Here is a 20,766-nt window from a genome sequence, read left to right as displayed (position 1 = left end):
CTGGCTGTCTCTCTATCAACACACTGGACCCAAGAAAAAATGTTTAGTCCTCTATATAGATATTTGAAAATATCAGCAGGCTGAAAATTTCACCATAAGTTTATCTGTAGGTTGAATACATCACACCATCTCAGTAACATCCCTGCTTCTTCGACAAATGCTAAAACTTCCCTAAACCTGTCATATTTATGGCAGTCTCTAAAGTATACATTTACACTGCACAAACACAAAAGATGCCCATCAGCAATAACATGAGCATACTAGCTCAGTAAAATGCATCCCAATAAGGCTCACAAAAATGAGAAAAAAAGTTTACACACACACACACAAAATTAAATGAATTATTTTTAGAATGAAAAAATATAACATAAAAAAATAAAAAATCAACTAAAATAATAATCACAATTAACCGGCTGGAAAATAGTGTAACCAGTAAACCAAACCACATTCTATCTAAGCTAAAAAATAAAGTGTAAACTAACAAATCCTAACATAATCTATTGTAATGCATTAAATATTCCCTGCAAAAAAATAAAAAATAAAATAAAATAAAAAACAAACAACAAATTTGCATCAAAACTGGAGAACAAAGCCACTTGTAAGACATTCCGTTTGTATAAACATATTTAGCAAACTAAGGTCAAAAGGCAGTTCTACTCTAACTTAAAAACACTGAAGGTGGATAAATCAATATGTGATGGTCTGCTTTCTATAATTCAAGAAACATGTTATACTGCAGGCTTAAGGAAGTGACTTATGGCTTCATCACTCATCACAGAATATGCTCCCTGCATATGAATGTATATATGTAAAGACAGTGAAATAAACTAATATAGATACAGGTACTTCAGTTATAGAGATATAGATAGAGATAAAAATACAGATGCAGATGTAGCTATAGATTTAGCTATAGAGATAGATATACAGATAGGTGTAGAGATAGAGATACAGAAATAGAGAGAGAGAGAGAGACAGACAGACATATATAGTTATAGATATAGATTAGATGCAGGCATAGATACTGCAGTTACACCTACTGGAGTGTGACTGCACTGACCTTTTACTTATAAATAAGACAAGACTGTTGAATTTTCATTCTTTTTACAGTGACATCCGAAATCCTGAAAGAGTCATAACCTTTATGATATTTGAAGTACTATCAAAATGTCAGAAACCTAGTTTCTATGATTTGGCTTGTACTACACTATGACCATTGAAAGAGGAATGAAGGATTAATAAATAAGGATATAAATACAAAATAAATTCATTTCAGCACTAGTATCACTGCATTTTGTTTGAGAATCATGTCTCACATTGGATGAAGCAATACAACTTGTATGTCAAATGCAACAAGTGCGTTTACCATAAAAACACACACTTGCTACCACTCACTCTAAATGGCAAGAATCCTATCTCCTACTAGCCCAGTCCTACTTAATTACATAACCCTCTCACCACCCAACTTTATTAAACTACATAGTCCTGCCAGAGCCCTAACTCTGATCCTAAAATTCCCATTCCTTCCCACTTCCCTCCTGCTCTCTAACCCTAAACTCCCCAGTCACTCCCTAAACCTAAACTTCCACTCCCCTACCTAAACCTAAGATACCCAGTTACTACCTAAACCTAAAACTCCACTCCTGCTCCCTAACTCTAAACTCCTTTCCTGCTCCCTAAACCTAAAGTTCCCGATCACTCCTTCACACAAATTGCCCTCCTGCTCCCAAACCCAAAACTCCCTTACAGCTACCTAACTCTAAAACTATTGCTTCCTAAATCCAAATCTGCCTCTCCTTCACGTCTTGAAACTCCTACCTGCACTCTTAAACTATCCCACTCCCTCCCAGCAGTTGCTGCATTTACCTTGTTCAAACGTAGCCAATGTGTTTGGGCGAGGTATGGCAGCTCCACTGTCTCCATACATCTCCACACCTTGCCTGAATGTATAGCTGAGCTTAAGTTCAAGCTCCAAACTAGGCAAGTTACAAGACACTCAGGTGACTTTGTGACAGTCAGTCTAGGACTTGGGTACTTGCAGCAGACTCATACCTAGCACAAGAACATCCCACATATTTTGCAAAGTGTCAGGTAAAATAAGTGAAAACAAAATCGCATTTTAATTATAGCTAAACACTCAAATGTTTCTTATTCCAGGTAAGAGTGAAGAAGAAAAGGAAGAAAACAAAGCGCTGTCTGTCCTTCACAACTGGAGCCACATGCCAGTAGTTGGCTTTGAACTTGTACCAGAACATGTGGAAATTCGATCTCTCTACAAACCTGAAAAACCTGGACTGGAGCAAGTAGGTTCCTCGTATATTATACCGTGATTTAAGAGACTAGATTAATATATAACATGCATGCACATGCTATTTTAGCTGTCTGTCATAACAATATATTTTTTATTTTCTGAAGTTTTTTATTACTTTTAATAAATTGAAATACTCTGTGTAAACTCTGCAAAAATATATATATTTGCACCCATTGCTGTCAGATAAATCTTGATATGAGGTATTGTATGAATACACTTAAGCTGTAATGTGCACATGACAAGATGACCATGTTTCCTATTAGTTTGGTCTTACTTCACTCCTCATACTTAAATCAAATTCCTTTTTTGTCACTATAATAACTGTTATTTACATCTTACTTGTACACTTATTTATTGGTTTTTGAATCTTTATATTAAATGAAAATAATACAACTGCGGTGGTGGTGCGGTAGCATTGTTGCCTCACAGTTAGACGTTGCCCGTTTGATTCTCAGTTAGAGTGTCTTCTGTGTGGAGACATGCGTGAATAGGCATTCCTTCCTTGAAGGTTGTGCATTAGGCCTGGCAAGCCAGCACGTAAAAATCTATTGCCAATCATTAGTGGACCGGAGTTCCGCTGTGGCGACCCTTAACCGGGAAAAGCCAAATGACACAAAATATTAAATGAAAATAATGATCTGGATTTCAAAAGAGTTGCTATCAGTGTAAGTCTGCCCAAGTTCTGAAAGACTTACTCTGTATGTATGTGAGTTACTTTGGTATAAAGCCTATTTATAAACAGGCCTGCTGCAGGGGCAAGATTCCAGAATACCTGCTCTCAGCCTGGTCTCAGTGGAAGTGATCATCTTTTAGAATTGGGGCTAATATATCTCCAAGTGATCTAAATTGCTTTTATAAAGGTTATGCAACAGGTTCTCTGTGCTCCTTTGCAAGCTAGAATAGCAAAAAATCACAATTCTAAAACCACTTTGGTAAATGGTGTTGAAATTAGTAGTTATGACCATTACCTTTGAGAGGGAAACCACACCATACCCTTCTTTTTTTAGACTTCATCATACCTCAACCTCTTCTTAATAATTTTATTTATCTGACATTTGTTTACAGGGAAAGTCCAACTGAGCCATAAAAAAAACATTTTCAGTGGAGGCCCGGGCAGAAAAGCTTCATAATAAGGGAGGGAGGGTGGCCTAATGGTTAAGGTGTTTGCCTTACAAACACAAGGTGCAGGGTTTGAGTCTCACAAGGGATAATTGACTAGGCTTAAAATGGCTCACAAGGGCAGTTAGCTTAGCACTAACCTATGAACCTATAAGAGTTTATATTTGAACAATAGCAAAAATAAAATAAAACAAACTGACCATGGCTGAATAAGTTCCAGGTTCCAAGAAAATGGAGCTTTAATGAGAAAAATAAGAGTAAGCACTTTCGCGATTCAACAACTAATTGCTTCTTCAGACTCATTCACATACATCAAGACAATACATTTAAATCAAAACACATCCAATCAAAGAGCTGTTACTCTATGATGTCATACAAATTCATTAAAAACAAAGATACAAATGTGTTAAAAACTTTTTTGTTAAAAACATATATTATGTTAAAAAACAGAAGTAAAAACTGCTTCAATGTTTCAATGGTCTTGATTTCAAAAAGGGTTTCAAGGAAACTGCACTGTTTAACCCAGGGGGCTTATCTGCCTGAAGTTGCAGAATCCATTTTTGTTCTGCCTCTTCCACTTTATTCTTAATATCCCCTCCTCTGTAATTTTTATTAATAATTTCTACCACCATAAAGTTAAAGACATGTTGTGAATTCTCTGCTTGTACGTGTTTAGCTAGAGCACTGGTATCTTTCTTATTAGTTATATCTCTTAGGTGCTCAAGCACACGTTCTTTAAGGCATCTATTGGTTTGCCTATATAAAATGCAGAGCATTTAGTGTAGAAGCTAAAGTAAACTAAGTTGTGTGTTTTACAATCTGCATAGAAATTAACCTCAATGGTGAAAGTTAAAGTAGGGTGTTGGAAGACAGATTTATTATACACATAGTTGCAGGCCATGCAATTTGTACAGGGAAATGTTCCTATTCTTTGTGATGATTCAGGCTGTTTTGAAGTGCTTGATTTGTAGCAGAGCTGTCTTTTTAAAGATTTCTTATTTATAAAAGAAAATTTAGGTTTATCTTCCAGAAAATTGTGTAACTCTGGAGTGCAGAATATTCCAATTCTTTTCAAAGATACCATAGAATCTCCTAATGTCACTTGAATAAGTTACTAGAAACCTAATTTCCATATTGTTGCCACCGTATATAATGTTTTCTTCTTCAGTGGCTTCTGAAAAGAATGTTTGCATCTATTATCTCATTTCTCATTCATATTCTTAATACTGCTATCAATATCTCTATTACTATAGCCTCTGTCTTTAAATTATTTTTTTAATATTGACACTGTATTATTTAGGCCTTCATTAGTGTTATGTAGGCTGGCTCTCATAAATTGTCCCTTTATAACACTTCTATGTACATGTGCAGGATGCATACTTGCTTTATTTAGGATGCTATTTCTATGACTAGGCTTTCTGTACATATAAGTGGCAATTTTTTTAAACTGTGACTTCCTAACAGAAACATCTAAGAATTTAATCAATTCATGTGAACATTGATAAGTAAATCTAAGGAATTCTGTGGTGCTATGTAGACAATCTATCAAGCATTGTAATTCATCAGTTGTGCCCCCCAAAACAAAAAAAAACATCATCTACAAAACGTATATACCATAAAATTTTATCCACAAACATATTTATTTATTTATTTATTTATTTATTTATTTATTTATTTATTTCAGTTTGATTACCAGGGAGGTCCACACTGGGCTTGGGGCCCGTTTTCAATGGAGGCCCGGGGAGAAAAGCTCCACAGAAACAACAATTTTAAATACAAGAAAGAGTTCAGACACAGATAACATTACAATTAACAGGTAGCTACAAATAGTCTACAATACCAATATCAGATTGCTAAAATAGCAAAAGTATTAACAGTTTCAGTTAAGTTCAGCAGGAAAATATTGGCATATTGTATAAAAAGCAAAATAAAAAATAAAAAAAATTCTGTTTAATAGCTTATGCAATTAGTATTTTAGAAGAGGTGAGCAAGGTAAGGAGGTTAGCCTGGGTAGCTTATGCATATAGTGCAAAAATGCTTTAGTAGCTTATACAGTTAGTATTTTAGGAGAGGTTAGAAGTACTTAGGAAGGTATAGAGGTTAGCCTGGAGAGAAGGGGGAGGTTAGTTGAACAGGTGTAGGCTGAAGAGTGCAGTTGCATATCCTATTTAGATAGAGGTGAGAATAAAGTTGGGTTTTGAAGTTATGTAGGTTGTTGCAGGTTCTTAGAGAGGTGGGTAGGGCATTCCATTTTTAGCTAGGGTAAAGGATAAGAGAAGCTGACCTGCTGGGCGCTTGGGTTTTTGTACTGTGATCAGGTTTTGGTGAGAAGATCTAAGGGATCTGAGGTGGGTATAGAATTGAAGAATATTGGAAAGAGCAGAACAGTTAGTAGGATGGAACACTAATTTATGGGCTGTGGTGAGTTGGAGAAAGTTAAGATGATTGGGGAGTTCAAGCCAGTTTAGAGAGTGAAGGGAGATGCAGTGATGAGAGGAGGATTTGGATTTAGTGGCAAATTTGGAGATTTTGTTGTAGCATTGTTCCAATTTGGAGATAAGAGTAGATGATAGATTAGTGAGCAGAAGAGCCCCATATAGTAGAGAGGGAAGGAGGTAAGTAGAGGCAAGGGTTAGCCTAGTGGAAGAAGACAGAATGTGGTTGTTTCTATACAGTAAGCCAAGTTTTATATGTTTTTTTTATGTTTAGCTGGATATGACTATTGAATTTCAGCTGGTCATCAATTGTAACACCAAGAAGTTTAGTGGAGCTTACTATCTCAATAGTGGAGCTGTTAAGGCTGGTAATTTGGGAAGAGTTTTTATCAAGAGATGAGGATTTGGAGGGGGAGAAGAGGAGGATCTTAGTTTTGTTGGCATTTAGGGAGAGGTGATTTTGAAACATCCAGTTTTCAGTGGTTGTAAATGCTGATTGGGTTAGAGCTTGGAGCTTTGTTAGGTTATCATCAGCATATTGCACAATTGTGGTGTTGGGGATGGCTTTATGAAAGTTGTTAATAAAGATATTGAATAGTAACGGGCCAAGAATGGAACCTTAAGGTACTCCGGTAGGGGTAGGAAGGAAGGTAGAGGTTGCTTGGCCCCATTTCACAGCTTGGGACCTGTTTGAAAGGTAGCTAGAGAACCAGGAAAGAGCTTTTTTGCTAAGACTGAGGTTAGAGAGATGGTTTAGAAGGAGGGAGTGGGAGATGGTGCCAAAAGCTTTGGATAGGTCTAGTAGAATGGATGATACTAAGTTACCGGAGTCACGTGCAGAGTTCACAGAATGTAGGAAGGAGAGAAGGGCGGTGTTAGTACTGTGTCCTGGGTGGAAGCCGTGCTGGGTATTTCTGTAACAGAAATTCACTCTCCCATGCCAGTAATACTTCCAAGAGAAGATCTTTAAAGTTTTGAAAAGAGGGAATTTGTGATGATTTCCAATTTCTTGTGATTTCTTTCTTGGCTATGGACAGTACAGACCAAAGAAATGAATATTTACTTGGTTTTACACAGGATGGAATTGCAAAATTAAATAAAACTAACGATTTTGTAAGTAGAAAGTTATCAGCAAATATTGCTTGTAAGAAATTATTAATATCTTCCCAGAATTTTTTCACGTGCAAACAATCATAGAAAATATGTGCTCAATCAGCATTCTGTACCTTCATACATCTCCAACAAAGTATATTTTCTTTAAACATATTATTTATGTTATATGGAGTGATGAAAGATCTATTTACAAATCTCCAAGTAAACATTCTCCATTTAAGTGATGAAGTAGTTTTACCTGCTGACTGAAGAAAATTCGATTTATCTTTATCTGAAGGGTTACAATTATTAATGTCAGAGAAATATTTCCAATAATTGTCTAGGAATATATCTAGGTCTGATTTAATAGTTTTATATGTATTTGAGAGGCTAATTTTAATGAAGTTGTTCTGCTGCATAAAAGCAATAAAGTACTGAATGAGTTTGGGAATTAAATTTTTTATCAAAGAAGGTATTAAATCAAATTTGATTTTGATATAATTTCTAGCTTCTTGTAAGTCAAGCCATAGTAATGAATCAAGGTCATTCTCTTCCAATAAAATATTAATGGATTGCAATTCATTGTTTTTCAACATATGATGCCAATAAATCAGATATTTTTGCTCAAATATTGGCATTTTATGAAAGTTTGTGGAGAAAATAATCCCCTGTGTATATGCCATGGGGAAAATAAGGAATAAGCAACTTTCATACGACTGAAATGTAAGAATGACATTTTTAAAGGATTTTAAAATAATGTTAATATAACTTGATATAAAATTTTGGCTAGGGCAAAGAGAAAAATATTCCTTTAGATTCCATATGACTGTGTTATTTACTAGATTTAGTTTAAAGAGTTCATTATTGTTGTTTAAATTTTGTGATGAAGATAGAATAAAATCCTTACATTTTGCTGAGTATTTACTATCTGTAAGGTACAAAATAGTTTTAATAACTGAGGAAATTAAATATATTTCTAAGTTTGGTAATGCAATACCTCCATTATTCCAGCTGTACATATAGGTTCATAGGTAGGTACTAGGCTATCTGCCCGAAGGCATTTATAAGCCTAGCCAGAATGTGTTGGCTTTCACCGCACCCATAGATTAGTTCCCTTTGCCTCTGTCCAGCAGAGCCACTGAAGTGATCCCGGGGTAAACTTTCTGTTTCACATCCACTCGTCAAAGTTTCTCTTGAAGAGTGTTAGTGAGGAGCTCTGCCTAATGTAGATTGGAATCTTATTCCAAAGCATGGGAAGTCTCTGGGACAGGAATCTATCCCTCCAGCACATCCTATTTATTGTTATAGTGAGGTTTAGATCCCTAGAGCATGTGGTTGTAGGGGATATGGTTTTCTTTAGTTGGAGCATGTCCATCAATTCTGGGTTGGACATGGCCTTGTATGTCAGGCAGAGATCACCTCTGAGTAGGCATTATGTAACCAAGTACAGTTGGAGTTTTCTTCAGTCCAGCTGCATAGGGCATCTCTTTGAGGCCAGAGATCCTCTTGGTGAGGTACTTCTGTGATCCTTCCAGCTGTTGCAGGTGTCTTGTACGGTACATCCCAAATGGGGCATTGTACTCTATCATGGGTCTTATGAGTGATGAGTAGAGGGGCACAATGACCTCTTTTGATCTGGATGCAAACCCTTTTGTGATTAGGTGGGCCACATAGAAGGATTTTCTAACTACTTTGGCAGTGTGATTATCAAAGGAGAGATTACTATCTACTTGCGTCCCCATATCCCTTATTACAGCTTCCATATTTAGGGGACTACCACCTATGTGGTAGTTTGTGGGTACTTAGTTTTTTTCCAAAGGGGATGACTATGCACTTTTTGGCATTTAGCTTGAGGCCATGATTTTGACACCAGGTATCCATCACAGTGAGACTCTTTTGGAGGATGTCTGTGCCAGCTGGAGAGTCAATTATAGCCCCTAGTTTGCAGTCGTCTGTGAACCTGATCAGCCATAGTCCTCCTGTGCTTGTCTGTATCTCTAAGAAGTATATGCTGAACAGGAGGATTCCTAGGACTTAGCCCTGGGAACGCCACTTGTAACCAGTTTAGAGTCGGACCTAGCTCCCGCAACTCTCACCATGTGGGTTCTGTCCATGAGCCAGTTGGCAACCCATCTTGTGACATAAGTGTTTATGGTCAGGCTGGTGAGCTTGTCTATAATACCAGAATGGGGAATGGTGTTAAAGGCCTTTGTGAGATCTAGGTAGGCTGTGTGTACCACCTTTCCTTCGTCTATAGCCTTGGTAACTGTCTCAAAGAAGTTCACCAGGTTTAGGAGGCATGATCTTCCCTTAATAAAGCTGAATTGGGTAGGGTCCAGTGTTTGGAAGTTCCCAATGTTTCTGTTAATGAGTTCCATGATGATGCGCTCCGTAGCCTTGCGGACTAAGCTAGTCAGTCTTATAGGGCGATAGTTCCTGAGGTCTGTTGTGGCTCCACCTTTGTGGAGTGGAATAACCGTTGCTGTGCGCCACTCTATGGGTATGTAGCCTGTGGAGAGGCTGAGTTTGAACAGTGTGTTTAGGTGAGGGGTTAGTTCATCTTTGAGCTCGTGTAGGATGCTGCCTGGGGACACCATACGGTCCCATTGATGCTGTGTTTTTGGCTTTGGAGAGGGCTGTTTTAACCTGAGTGTCTGTGATTTCAGAGGCTCTGCATTCTTTTGGTATGGTTATGGGCCCTTTTGGGGGTAAGAGGGGGTGAAGTTTGCACTGAACCTGTCTGCCAGGATGTTGGCAATATCAGTCGGTTCAGTGTATTTTGTGCCATTCTCTACTAACTCCGAGCAGATCTGAGCATTGCCACTTAGATTCTTGACATAGGTAAAGCATGCCTTGTTGTTATCTTTGGAGTCCTTGGCAATTTTTCTTTCAAAGCTAGCCATGGATGATTTTATGACAAATTGTAGTTTCTTGCTGATACTGATCAGGAATATCTTCCCTTCTTGGGATTTTGCTCTTTTCTGTACTAGTTTCTTCCTTCTGTTATATAGCTTGTTTATGGCAGGGGTCCACCAAACTGGTTTCCTTTTCTTGGAGGAGTGAGTCTTGGTTTTGCTTGGGATAGCACGATCCAAGCATTCTTCTAGGTGCCCATAGAATGCATTAGCAAAGGATTTTGCAGCTTGGACAGCGTTATCCTTTAGCATGTGGGCTTTGAAACTTTCCACATCGGTCTCCTCGGTCTTAAGTAATGTAAAGTTTGCTTTTGAAATGTTTTTCACAGTGGTTTCCTGACCAGGGGTGGTTGCAGAATGTGGATATCCAGAGTGATTTGTTTATAGTCAGATCTAAACAGCGAGGGGTTGACCTCCGGTGTGGAACACCAGTCGCCAACTTTGGTGATGACCAGGTCCAATATGTTGTCACCTCTGGTGGGAGTGTTGACCAGTTGATGCAGGGCATTTCAGTTTATAAATTCTAGGAAATGCTGGGCAAGGGTGTTAGTACTTGAGTAGTTCTCTCAGTTAATGTTTGGGTAATTGAAATCACCCAATATTAGGTGTTTGGTAGGACCTGTATGTTTCCCAGTGTTTCCAGAAACACAGAATGGGGGTCCTGTGACATGATGGGTGACCTGTAGCAAGCTACAATTTGAATTGCAGTTTTGCCAATTGTTAATTGCATGTGGATGATCTCTGAAGGGTCTATATTAGAACATTGAACATTTAACAGTTTGAACCACTAAAGGTCGACCTTTAGTGATCGAACTGTTAAATGTTTGAATGTTTGTAAAAAAAAAAATAAAAACAAAAACTAAAGAGTGTAGGTAGGGGGGAAAGCCCCCCTGCACCCTCCACACCACCCGCTACTTAAATATACCAACTCGAGACCGCACTACATTGCAGTAAATGGAAATATCCCCTTACAGAAATTTCCGTTTACCCACTCAATGTTCTTCACTTTCACTATTCTTGGGTCGACAATGGCAGATTCGACATTGTTGGCTTTTGAGAATTTAATATAGACCCTCTCTGAAGAATCGTGCTGTGCCACTAACCTGGAGGTGTGGGTATCCTTGATGAATATGGATATGCCCTCCCCTTTTGTACTTCAGTCTGGGTTCTGTAGCTGAAATGTATGGTATGAGTTGTAGCCTGGTAGTGCTGGGGGGCTCTCTGGAGCCTTAAACCAGGTTTCTGTTACTGCACATATATCGATTTTCTCCATACTGAGGAGTGCCTCAAGTGCCTCGAGTGCATGCATTTTGAGGTTTAGACTTCTGGCATTGAGTAGCATTACCCTCATTTTATTTGTTACTTGTGTTATTTACGGTGGTGGGTTTGTCTTTTTAGCCTTGCCTAAAAAAGGCACTATGGGGGTGGCAAGAGCCTTGGCCAGTATTCAAAAGCCTAAGGGTGACAGATGCAAGCATCTCTAGCAAAGCAGTGTGGCTTGTCGAGCTTGTCATCCCATATGATATGTTAAAGAGATTCTAGGTTTAATTGGGTACCAAAGAAATGTTTTAATAATAGTGTTAAACTTTTTAAATATTGTATAAGGTGGAGGAATAGAAATATATTGTACTATGTATAAGATTTTTGGTAGAAGTATCATCTTTATAATTGATAATTTCTTCTCTATTGAGAATTTTATTTTAGACCATTTCTGTATTAGTATATCTATTTCTATTAAACTTTTATCAAAGTTTAGTTTTTGAATTTCTTTTATATTGTTGGCAATAATTATACCTAAATATTTTATTTGTTGTGACTGTGGTATATATTTTTCAAATTCATTTTTAATATTATATTTTTTGAGCCAAGTAACAAGATTTGTGTTTTATTGTGATTAAATTTAAGACCTGAGTTTTTTTGAAAATAATCTATATCATTAAATAATTCTTGAAATGTTGGATTCTTACCTCCCAAAGTAATCATAATGTCATCTCCAAACATTTGAATCTTTGAAGTTTTATTAAGACTTATATCAAAACCTTTAATATTACTATTATCTCTAATCAAATTTGCCCAATGCTCCATAACTAAAGTAAATAAAAGCAGGGATAATGGACAACCTTGTTTAGTCCCTTTAGTAACAGGTATGAACTGAGATATATTAGAACTGATTTTGACATAAGCTTGAGAGTCTGTATATAACTGGGTGATAAGATTTATAAAATTATTTGAAAACTTAAGTTCCTGTAGAAGAATAAAAAGGTAATCCCAATTAACAGTGTCAAAAGCACAATTTATATCTAAATAAACTAGTTAGGTTATTTTTTAAGTTTTTAGTTGATTCAATTAAGGTTATTATTCTTTTAAAGGACAACCACACCCACAGACTCAAAAAACATGTTTATTTCATCATGGTTTGATGTTTCCTACATTTTAACACCACTCTGGGACTATTTAGAGCTTTTTAGATATTTTTATACACAATTTCTGACTCTGACCACATGGGGTCTGGCATCTTGAAATAATTGAAATAATTCTGACTGTTTAGTCTGCCTAAGTATCCCAGAATGCATTGTTTGTCTCCAAAAAATATATCAGATCTGCCACATTTTCCCTAAAGCTCTTGTCGGGGCACTGATTTTACAGGCATTCACTGTTGTGTTATAGTCACCTTTTTTGGTTAACATTTTATCCTTTTTCAATGACTACTTCAAACACAAGCAGTGCAAATGCTATAGAACAGAATTAAAAAGTGCATTTTATTGCTCTTTCTTCTTAGAAATACTAACTTGATTTCTTTTGTGAAGGCTGAAATCTAGTTTTTCAAGGTATCTCCCCTCCCCCTTCACACCTACCTTCCCTAGCTGTCAAAGAACTAAGGGTAATTTGACCCATTATTTGCATATGATTGACAGCTCACAGCAGGTGACAAGACTAATGTACTGTTTTCTGTTCAGCCTTTCCTTCCTTACAGTGGGAGACTTTTTTTGTTGCACTCCTCCTGTCAAAATTTAGAACCAAGCTCCATAGCACTGGGAATAATCACTGTTTTGCAAAGCATCAAACTCCCACTTATTTTTCCTTCCTGTTTGGTTAAATAGCTAGCAAATGATGTACTATAAACATGAAATATTTCACAAACTTGCATGACAGCACCCACATGCTTTTTTTAAGTGGTAATTATAGTTTTTATTAATAAAAGCTTGAATATTGCTCTTTGGGTTTATTAGCGCAGAAGATTGGTTAAGCTTAAAAAAGAATTCTCTAAATTCAATTAATATGTTATGTAAATCAGATACTTTTTTTTTTGAGGTCAATATATTTCTTTAATGTGATTGAATTTGTTTAACCTTTTTACTTTATTGGTTATAATATTCAAAGATCTGGGATTTATTGAAAAATTAATAAATTATTTTTTTTCTAGACTAATCATAGTTTTATGGTTTAAAATCTCAAGATATGTCTTATTTTAAAGATTTAAATTCATCCAGTTTGGATTTTTCTTGTTGAGTTTTTGATAACTCAAGATTCAAAATATTAAGTTTAGTTTGTATCTCTTTTAAATCTTTGTCCCACAGAAGTCTTTTTTTTATATACCAATTATTCTGCCATATAAATATGCCTTCATTGCAAGCCAGATGAAAATTTCTGGTGTATTATTGTTGGTATTAAATTCTACAAAACTATGACTTCTTCCAATATGAAGGTGCTAAAATCTTTTGATTTAGTGATATATACTGGGATCAATTTTATCTGAACATTGGTATGTGTATAAATGTATATATATATATATATATATATATATATATATATATATATATATATATATATATATATCAAAGGTTATAGATTGTGATCTGAAAAGGGACATGTAATAACTTTTACATTACTTAAAGAATCTGTTAAACTGTTAAAAATAAAAACTCTGTCTATTCTTGAGAATGTGTTTTGTCTGTGTGAGAAGAATGTATATAATAATGATTTTGAGTCAGCATAATTATCAATGTCCTTCATTAAAAAGGAATTTGAAAACTCTTTTAGTAATCTGGCTGAACTCAAAACTCTTCTCTTATCTTTAGAAGTAGAGTCTGAGCTATTAAAAATGCAGTTAAAGTCGCCAGCTAATATAATATTGCCCTTAAAGAATTGGATAATATGATCTATATGTTGTTTTGCTAAGCTCTCTCCAAAGCCAGAAATCCAGTACATATTAATTAAAGTGAAAATTAAGTTATTAAACTCTATGACAATAGAAGCTAGCATACCTTTATTGTCTTTATATGAGTCTATTATTTTAGGTTGTGGTAACTTATCATTCCAAAGTATTGCAACACTTTTTTTTTTGAGAGTGTTCAGAACTAGTAAGGATTGAAAAAGATTCAGATTCTAATTTGGAAACATCAACCTCTATCAAATGAGTTTCTTGGAAAAAATAATTGTGAGCTATGTAACCGGAGATATTTGTTCAAAGACATTGTCTTGTTAGGGTTAATTATACCATTTATGTTAAGGGAAATACAATGTAAAGATGCCATGTTATAAGTTTTTTGGGTTGTAATACACACTGATTAAAACTTGTATTAAACTTTGATCTATGAGATGATACTAGAAAAATGGCGGGAATACAGCAATATATAATGTGTGAAGCATAAATAAAAAATTTAAAGTTAAAGTTATATGAATAACTTTCTACTATACACGTTAGTGAACATCAAAAAGAATATTATCAAAAATAGTAACAGAATCGTCTAACTATAAAGCTCTCCAGAACCCACCTGGAGTTATAAACTCCTAATTTGAGTGACATTAATCACTCAAATTAACAAGCCTACTAGCAACACATTTCTATCAAGCTCCACCTAAGTATGAACTATTTCATGATTAAAACATGGCTTGTAGATAATAATGTCTGTGTTATGCAAAATGAGAACTCATCATACATTTTATATTAGATTAACTAATAAGTAAACTAGAAATAAATTGCAACAAAGGATAACATATTATAAGGTTACTTAATGTCTAGTGTCATAGTTAGTTATAAAATTAGGACTGTAAAATTTTTACAAGGTCATTTTAAAGTCTCCCAGATTTATATTTATCAAAAATCTAGCAATTAATGCATTACCAAAAAAAGAAGGACTATTCATGATGCTAGTGACTTGTAAAAGTGCCAGCATAAAACTGAAATTCAAATCATCAGCAAAAAAAAAAAAAAATTACTTCTAATATTTATAATTGTTGTTGTTGTATCCCAGTTGTCATTTTTATGTTGTAGTTAGTGAAAATATAATCAAGTAATTAAAATTAAACTATTTTTAAAACTATAGAGATATAATGTTTACTAATACAATAAAACTGCACTGTTCTAAAAGTCACTACAGTCAGCACAATATAAAAATGCTTCACATGACAGATAAACAAGTATATCATGGCTGTTAGCAAACAACTAAAAAGATAACAGTACATAATAGATGTAACTATATTTATTTTTGTTTTTTAAGTAATACTTTTAAAACCAAAAGATATACTACACAATTCATCAGTAAGATATAATGCAACATTACAGTGGATATAGCATATATAGATAAACCAAAAACCTATCTAAAGTGAGAATTTTAACTACACTTATAGTCTAAGATGTAGAATAGAATCACCACTTCAGAATCAATCAATGGAAATTATACCCATCTTAAAATATATATCAGGAAAACACCAAATCCATTCACAAATCTTACATAACATTTTAAAAAACAAATGACTACAGTAGCACATTGGTGTAGTTTTATATAGCTGTATTTGCAAGTGTCTTGTTACTTTTAGTTACTTCTAATCTATACAATGCTGATAAGCAATAACAAGACTACTGTTAATAAAAAACAGCATAAATCTATTATTGAGATTGCATAACATTGTACTGCTACTTAATGCCTTGTAATAATTCTGTACCGTTGCTTCTTTCTGCTAATTAATAATGAAAATTATGTAACATGTTAAAACCTTTCTCTCCAGGTCTCCGCTAAAAAAAAGGCTCCTCAACACTGTAGGAGAATCCCGGTTAACAAACATAAAACAAATAAATAATAAATAAATGAATACATTTTTTTTCTATATGTATACATATGTATATATATATATATATATATATATATATATATATATATATATATATATATATATATATATATATATACATGTATACACATATACAGTCATACAATGAGTATGGATCCATGTTTAAATTAAGAACTCTGAGCACACCACAGAATTTGCAGCAAATTTAGCATCATCTTTTCCTCTAGTTATTAAATCACCAGTACCTTTAACAGAGTTAGTTGCATCAGTGTGTTTACAGCTGATAATTTCAAGTCATTAACACTTATCAAAGAATATAAGAATGTTAACAGCTATAAATAACAGTGCTTTAAAGTAATTATAATATAGAATGTTAGACAGAATGATTTCTTGTTTTAAGATTAGCCACTAATAATGTCTAAGCAACTGTTAAATTATAAAATATATAAGTGGTTTCCAACTGTAGATTTAATAGTTTAGAACTGGTATAATCATTTTGCTAATGTGATGAACATTGCTGTAGTTATTTTACATTAAATCAACCCCTCTCTGCCCACCAAGTTGAAGACTACACCGGCTACTTTCCATGTTAGAATAAAGTCTATCTTTAAGGCACCAAAGTCCTCATAGAAAGATTTGTGATGATTTTACCTTTTTGTAGAAGGTGAAAGCAATGTAATTATTGCTGTAAAGTCCAAAAAAAAGAAAAGGATACAGATACTGCCTTTTAAAAACATCCGTCAAGCTGTTGATAATGTCATACAGCTCATGAAGAAGTTCAAAGGTGCATGAGTACATATCACTGAGCCGTAGCAAGTGCAAACATCTTCAAAAGTTTCAGCGGGAAACTGTAAGCAGTACAGACAGCAACTGAAGGCTTCCTATGTCTCGAGAGCAGCTCAAGACACTACAGCAACACTCCAAAGCCTTATTTTATGCTAAAGTAGAGAAAGGAGAAAAAGAAAAAAGAAAAAAAAAAAATAACCCTCAGAATTACCGCGTCTTCGGGTCCACTACAAGCCCAAAGCCACCAACCAACAGGACTCAAATAAACAAATACAGCACTATACAAAAGGGCACCAAATGAAGCAACACGCCCCAAATACTCAATAAAAACAATATAATCATAAAAAAAGAAAATACATTTTCCAGAACCACAAACAGATGTACATATTCAACTGCTTTAAACAGAAGAAAACAATTAATTAAAGTCACAATAGTGAATTAATATGAAAAATCACCAACAACATATCTATCACACAATTCCTACAGCCACTCGGAGACATATAACATAAATCAAACCACAGACAAAAGGGTATAAAGACTGTGGCAAAAGTAAACCTTAAACCATTCATATATGCACTAGTTTAATAAGATAAAGGGAAAAGACAGCAACCGGGATGCCAACCATGCTATCACAGCAATATACAACTACTTAGTATCTGTGAAAAAAAACACTATTAAACTAGTGCAGTCAATGTGTTTAAAAGCATATGCGAGTAAAGGGCAATATTCAAATTCTCTTATTTTTAATAAAGCAGAATGTATTTTAAAGTAAGTTTATATAGTGTATATACTATGTGTATTTTTAAAAATGTCAAGTACGAGGAGAACTACAATTATTAATAAAGATATAAGAAAAAACAAGATGCTAATCGCTATTGTAAGAATCTAATCAACTAATCAATAGGTAACACAAGCCAAAAACACAATATAATAAAGATTAGAACAACACTCACCTGTTGAACCATTTTCATTTTCCTTGACTATTAGGTCATAAGAAAAATCATATGTAAGTAAAAAAGAATATAAAGTCCATGTTGTAAAAAAATATTTTTTGAGTTTCTTCTTGTGTTCGACTGTTTTCCAGGTAACATTTTCAGCAATTCTTTTAAGACTTGAACTAGCCCAATCCATTTTGTCTATTTTTCCAATATTTTATTAGATTTTATGTATTTGATAGCTGCATCTAGTTCTTCAAATATCTTCTGACCATCTTGAAGGAAGATTTTCAGCCTTGCAGGGAAAAGGAGATGAGACTTTATCTGTGTTCTTTAAGTTCTTTAAGTAGTGGTAAGAATTGTTTCCTTTTACTTATGACAGATGTAGAATAGTCATTATCAAAACGAATGATGTTATCTTTGTATTTGATTGGTGACTTAAACCATGCAGTCTTCAAAACTATTTCTTTGTCATGCGTTGATAGTAATTTGACTATGACTGACTTTGTGGAATTACTTTTGGTATTTTTGTGAGCTCTCTCTAAACCAAAAGAAAGTGCTTCAGGAAGCTATAAAACTTCAGGTATCCATGAAGTTAAAAATTTCCCCATATTATTTTTCTTCTAGATTGTCTGGTAGTCCGAAGGTCCTGATGTTATTTCTTCATGATCTATTCTCTAGATCATCTATTTTTATTTGTAGAGAATTAGGGAATTTTGCTTTAGAAGAAATTCTAAATTATGTTCATTTTGTTGTATTCTACTATCCATCTCATTTAGTGATGTTTCAATACCAGTAATTTGTTTCTTCTGCTGCTTAAGGTCTTGATGTAAAGTCTCCATTTGTTGAGAAGTGATTTCTTTAAAAACATCAATCTTCATGGCCATTCTGTCAAATTTTGTTGATAATTCCTGAATAGTAATTAAAAGAGTTTGAAACTCTTGTTTTAATGCTGAGTCCTGATGAGAAGATTTTGTGAAGCTCATGTTGAAGTCAGATGCCAGAAACTTGTCTCTTATATTTTGACAGGAAAACTTAATAAAACTTAAAAAATATTTTAATACTAACTAAATAGACTATTAAATGAAACCAAATATATAAAAAAGTTTTTTAGTTAGTTATAATTAAAAATTCCTGCCATAAAAGATATGATAAGGCAGAGCTGAGAGAAAGTGCTGCTACTCAAGGCTCATCCTTGGCCACCCGCGGTGTATTTCGGATTTAAAGTCCATGCTAGTCACAGCATTATATAATGGGGAAGTCATTAGGAAGATGTAAAGTAGTCGAGATGGTTGCTTTAAAGAAGAAGGAGATGCTATAGTAGTAGGAACAGGGAAGGACAGGGGTAGAATAAGAGGGAAGAGTAGGTGGTTTGAGGCATTGCAGCTAGAAAAGACCATTACCACCCAATTTCTCAGATGCAATCTCAGAAATGGAAGAGTCACAATTATGGTTTGTAAGCAAGTGTATGATATGCACATTTATTTTACTGTTCTGTTAACCATGCAAGGTCTTCTGAACACAAATGCCTCTTTTCTGGATTATTTGGTTGCACTAAATAGCTTAGAAAAGTGAAACGTGCAAGTGGAAGTCATCAGATTCATATTCAGCATAAACAAAATTAGCTCATGTGCAGCTCCTTGCTTTTATTCACCGAAATACTATCAACATTCTAAATGCAAATCAAGAAAACATATAATAATACTTTTTTTCTCCTCTTTTTGGATGGGGTGTTCCCAGTAAATAGCTTTTCTAGTACGGGGATGAACTACATCATGTTACAGAAAACAATGAATAAAACAATTTGATAGAGGATTACCAAAGATGTTACAGAACACATTAAATGAAACACAAATTTAATTTAATTTGTTAGAAGGTTACCATATAAATTACAGAACACATTCCACTCCCAATGGAACTTTCCCATTAGTTATCTTTTGTTTTATTTCTGTGTGCACACAGTTATCAGCATTTAATATATTCCTCTGAATCTGCCAGTGTCTTGAACTGTGGACACACTGTGGTCAGCAGTGTAGTTAAGGTCAAATGAGAGCCAGTTGTCCTGAAGGGTGAATACATGCCAGGAAGATCAGAAAACTGCCTAATCACAAGGTTCTTGGATTTCCATCCAAATACTGAAACTGCGGTTCAGCATGGTGCAGGGGTGGGAGCTGCATTCATGGGGTGCTGTCCTTCAGTTACAGTTTTAAACTAAAGTCCTATTGGTCCAAGTTGGTGGTAACTGATGAATATGAGACAATGTGACACTTGCTGATGAAGAGCAGTTTTTTTTTTTATTAAAATCTTCAAAATGTTGTACAGCCAGGTGGCCTAACGTGGCCATTAGTGAAAGGATTATGTTGCAGTGTACTGTGTTTTTAGTCAAAATGGCAATTATCTGAAAAACATATTGTTGAAATTTTACTAACTAAGCCAAAGTGTTTATAGTTTCTGCAATTGTTTAAACCTGAAGTTTTATTTCTTTCCTCAGGCTCTGGTAACTTGAAGTGAATTATATTAGGTGGCACCGGGTGTGAAATGTGCAAACCCCACACACGTACGAGTGCAGTGACTTTATCAGGAGCATAATACTTAAAATTTCTATATGTTTTATCTGATTCGCTTTCTTCCCCTCAAGCAATTTGTATTCACTCTGTTTTCCATTATGCCTATGCCCAGGTCAGAATTTTTACAGTTATGTTTCTCTGTTTTTCTATTTATAAATTTACCCAATTCTGTGTAGTTCTGTTAGCACTTAGCACTTCCTCAGACTTCATTTTAATGGCTTACTTTACAACCATACAGAATAAAAAAATCTTTCACACATTGTGTAAATATCAAAATATGTTATTTATACATTTCTGAAATGGGATTGGTTGGTTGGCTGGTTGGCTGATTGGCTGTTTGGTTGGTTGGTTGGTTGGCTGGTTGGTTGGTTTGGTATTGCAGGAAAGAATAATGTAGCTAATGCAAGCAGGTGACCTGCTAAAGCTTAACTAGAATATAACCTGATGCTGTAATTATAGCTAGAAATGATCCTTCTGTGACAAACAGCTATGATTTATAGGTAGACACATGACATCAGACCTGTACAGTAACGCATG

General features: G+C 34.7%; 1 protein-coding gene across 1 annotated transcript in view; it reads left to right on the top strand.

The window, feature by feature from the left end:
• LOC122797635 (fer-1-like protein 4) overlaps positions 1-20,766 on the top strand; it is a 1,984,889-nt gene that overhangs the window by 1,542,020 nt on the left and 422,103 nt on the right. Inside the window, exon 34 of the mRNA XM_044066179.1 lies at positions 2,155-2,300. Coding sequence (XP_043922114.1) covers positions 2,155-2,300 — 146 coding nt within the window. The remainder of the gene's footprint in view (positions 1-2,154; positions 2,301-20,766) is intronic.

Source organism: Protopterus annectens, chromosome 3.part1 (genome assembly GCF_019279795.1).
Source record: "Protopterus annectens isolate FY-2018-M chromosome 3.part1, PAN1.0, whole genome shotgun sequence".
NCBI lineage: Eukaryota > Metazoa > Chordata > Ceratodontiformes > Protopteridae > Protopterus > Protopterus annectens.
Note: the sequence above shows the minus strand (reverse complement) of the source record. Positions and strands in the feature narration are given on the sequence as shown.